Genomic DNA, 4,149 nt, shown 5'->3' with positions numbered 1-4,149 from the left:
GTTTTTCCCACATATGCGTTTTTCCCATACATGCGTTCTTCCCATACATGCGTTTTTCCCATATATACGTTTATCCCATATGTGCGTATATCCCATATTTGCGTTTATCCGATATATGCGTTTATCCGATATATGCGTTTTTCCCATATATACGTTTATCCCATGTATGCGTTTCTCCCATATTTGCGTCTTTCCCACATTTGCGTTTTTCCTACATTTGCGTTTTCCCCACATTTGCGTTTTTGCCATATTTACGTTTCTCCCATATTTGCGTTTTTCCCATATCGCACATACCCATCCAACCATCCGTTTCCTTCTTCTAGTAAAGGTGTGCCACAAAATGCTCTTCTCCCTTATTTAGTTTTTTCCATTACTCGTGATCCCATGCTACCAACCGATTCCTTGTTTAGTCAGGTTGTGCCACATACTCCTCTTCTCCCATATTTGCGTTTTACTCTTATTTGCGTTATTCCCATATTTGCGTTTTTCCCAAATTTGCGTTTTTCCCATATTTGCGTTTTTCCCATATTTGCGTCTTTCCCATATTTGCGTTTTTCCCATATTTGCTTCTTTCCCATATTTGCGTCTTTCCCATATTTGTTTCTTTCCCGTATTTGTGTCTTTCCCATATTTGTTTTTTTCCCATATTTGCGTTTTCCCATTTTTGCATTTTTCCCATATTTGCGTTTCTGCCATATTTGCGTTTCTCCCATATTTGCGTTTCTCCCATATTTGCGTTTCTCACGTACCTCATGTACCCATCCTACCATCCGTTTCCTTCCTCTAGTAAAGGTGTGCCACTAAGTTCACGTCTCACATATTTCATTTTTTCCATTACTCATGAACCCATGCTACCAAACGATTCCTTGTTTTAGTCAAGTTGTGCCACAAATTCCTCTTCTCCCATATTTGCGTTTTACTTATATTTGCGTTTTTCCCATATTTGCGTTTTTCCCAAATTTGCGTTTTTCCCATATTTGGGTCTTTCCATATTTGCATTTTTCGCATATTTGCATCTTTCCCATATTTGCGTCTTTCCCATATTTGTGTCTTTCCCATATTTGCTTTTTTCCCATATTTGCGTTTTTCCCATATTTGCGTTTTCCCCATATTTGCGTTTTTCCCATATATCATGAACCCATCCTACCAACAATTTCCTTCTTCTAGTCAAGGTGTGCCAATAAATTCTCTTCTCCCATATTTAAATTTTTCCATTAATCATGAAACCATGCTACCAACCAATTGCGTCATTTAGTCAAGTTGTGCCCCAAATTATTCTTCTCCCATATATGCGTTTTTCCCATATATGCGTTTTTCCCATTTATGCGCTTTTCCCATATATGCGTTTTTCCCATATTTGCGTTTTTCCCATATATGCGTTTTTCCTATATATGCGTTTTTCCCATATTTGCGTCTTTCCCACATTTGCGTTTTTCCTACATTTGCGTTTTCCCCACATTTGCGTCTTTGCCATATTTGCGTTTCTCCCATATTTGCGTTTTTCCCATATCGCACGTACCCGTCCAACCATCTGTTTCCTTCTTCCAGTAAAGGTGTGCCACTAAATGCTCTTCTCCCTTATTTAGTTTTTTCCAATACTCGTGATCCCATGCTACCAACCGATTCCTTCTTTTAGTCAAGTTGTGCCCTATACTTCTCTTCTCCCGTTTTTGCGTTTTCCCATATTTGCGTTTTTGCCATATTTGCGTTTTTTTCATATTTCTGTGTTTGCCAAATTTGCGTTTTTGCCATATTTGCGTTTTTACCATATTTGCGTTTTTGCCATATTTACGTTTCTCCCATATTTGCGTTTCTCCCATATCACATGTACCCATCCTACCATCCGTTTCCTTCTTCTAGTAAAGGTGTGCCACTAAATTCTCTTCTCCCATATTTCATTTATTCCATTACTCGTGAACCCATGCTACCTACCGATTTGTTCTTTTGGTCAAGTTGTGCCCCATACTTCTCTTCTCCCGTATTTGCGTTTTTCCTATATTTGCGTTTTTCCAAATTTGCGTTTTTCCCATATTTGCGTTTTTCCAATATTTGCGTCTTTCCCATATTTGCGTTTTTCCCATATTTGCAATTTTCCCATATTTGCGTTTTTCCCAATTTGCGTTTTTCCCATATATCATGAACGTATCCTACCAACAATTTCCTACTTCGAGTCAAGGTGTGCCAATAAATTCTCTTCTCCCATATTTAAATTTTTTCCATTACTCATGAAACCATGCTACCAACCAATTGCGTCATTTAGTCAAGTTGTGCCCCACATTTCTCTTCTCCCATATACGCGTTTTTCCCATATATGCGTTTTTCCCATATATGCGTTTTTCCCATATATGCGTTTTTCCCATTAATGCGCTTTTCCCATATACGCGTTTTTCCCATATTTGCGTTTTTCCCATATATGCGTTTTTCCTATATATGCGTTTTTCCCATATTTGCGTCTTTCCCACATTTGCGTTTTTCCCATATTTGCGTCTTTCCCATATTTGCGTTTTTCCCATATTTGCATCTTTCCCATATTTGCGTCTTACCCATATTTGTGTCTTTCCCATATTTGCGTTTTTCCCATAGTTGCGTTTTTCCCATATTTGCTTTTTTCCCATATATCATGAACCCATCCTACCAACAATTTCCTTCTTCTAGTCAAGGTGTGCCAATAAATTCTCTTCTCCCATATTTAAATTTTTCCATTACTCATGAAACCATGCTACCAACCAATTGCATCATTTAGTCAAGTTGTGCCCCACATCTCTTTTCTCCCATATATGCGTTTTTTCCATATATGCGTTTTTCCCATATATGCGTTTTCCCCATTTATGCGCTTTTTCTATATATGCGTTTTCCCATATTTGCGTTTTTCCTATGTATGCGTTTTTCCTATATATGCGTTTCTCCCATATTTGCGTCTTTCCCACATTTGCGTTTTTCCTACATTTGCGTTTTCCCCACATTTGCGTTTTTTCCATATTTACGTTTCTCCCATATTTGCGTTTTTCCCATATCGCACGTACCCATCCAACCATCCGTTTCCTTCTTCTAGTAAAGATGTGCCACAATATGCTCTTCTCTCTTATTTAGTTTTTTCCATTACTCGTGATCCCATGCTACCAACCGATTCCTTGTTTTAGTCAAGTTGTGCCACATACTCCTCTTCTCCCATATTTGCGTTTTACGCATATTTGCGTTTTTCCCATATTTGGGTTTTCCCAAATTTGCGTTTTTCCCATATTTGCGTTTTTCCCATATTTGCGTCTTTCCCATATTTGCGTTTTTCCCATATTTGCATCTTTCCCATATTTGCGTCTTTCCCGTATTTGTTTCTTTCCCATATTTGTGTCTTTCCCATATTTGCGTTTTTCCCATATTTGCGTTTTTCCCATATTTGCATTTTTCCCATATTTTCGTTTCTCCCATATTTGCGTTTCTCCCATATTTGCGTTTCTCCCATATTTGCGTTTCTCCCGTACCTCATGTACCCATCCTACCATCCGTTTCCTTCCTCTAGTAAAGGTGTGCCACTAAGTTCGCGTCTCCCATATTTCATTTTTTCCATTACTCGTGAACCCATGCTACCTACCGATTCCTTGTTTTAGTCAAGTTGTGCCACATATTCCTCTTCTCCCATATTTGCGTTTCACCTATATTTGCGTTTTTCCCATATTTGCGTTTTTCGCAAATTTGCGGTTTTCTCATATTTGGGTCTTTCCCATATTTGCATTTTTCCCATATTTGCATCTTTCCCATATTTGCATCTTTCCCATATTTGTGTCTTTCCCTTATTTGCGTTTTTCCCATATTTGCGTTTTTCCCATATTTGCGTTTTCCCCATATTTGCGTTTTTCCCATATATCATGAACCCATCCTACCAACAATTTCCTTCTCCTAGTCAAGGTGTGCCAATAAATTCTCTTCTCCCCTATTTAAATTTTTCCATTACTCATGAAACCATGCTCCCAACCAATTGCGTCATTTAGTCAAGTTGTGCCCCAAATTTCTCTTCTCCCATATATGCGTTCTTCCCATATACGCGTTTTTCCCATTTATGCGCTTTTCCCATATATGCGTTTTTCCCATATTTGCGTTTTTCCCATATATGCGTTTTTTCTACATTTGCGTTTTCCCCATATTTGCGTCTTT

At 38.2% G+C, this 4,149-nt stretch overlaps 1 protein-coding gene across 1 annotated transcript; it reads right to left on the bottom strand.

Annotated features, from left to right (window-relative positions):
- Positions 1-211: 211 nt before the first annotated feature.
- On the bottom strand, positions 212-1,110 carry LOC126249126 (uncharacterized). Its single transcript, XM_049950779.1, has 3 exons — positions 921-1,110; positions 429-763; positions 212-319 (listed from the first exon to the last, which is right to left on the bottom strand). The coding sequence occupies exons 1-3, from the start codon at positions 1,108-1,110 to the stop codon at positions 212-214; spliced, it is 633 nt and encodes a 210-aa protein (XP_049806736.1).
- Positions 1,111-4,149: the final 3,039 nt, after the last annotated feature.

The sequence above is a fragment of the Schistocerca nitens genome, chromosome 3 (assembly GCF_023898315.1).
Source record: "Schistocerca nitens isolate TAMUIC-IGC-003100 chromosome 3, iqSchNite1.1, whole genome shotgun sequence".
NCBI lineage: Eukaryota > Metazoa > Arthropoda > Insecta > Orthoptera > Acrididae > Schistocerca > Schistocerca nitens.
This window is presented reverse-complemented; position numbering and strand designations above follow the sequence as displayed.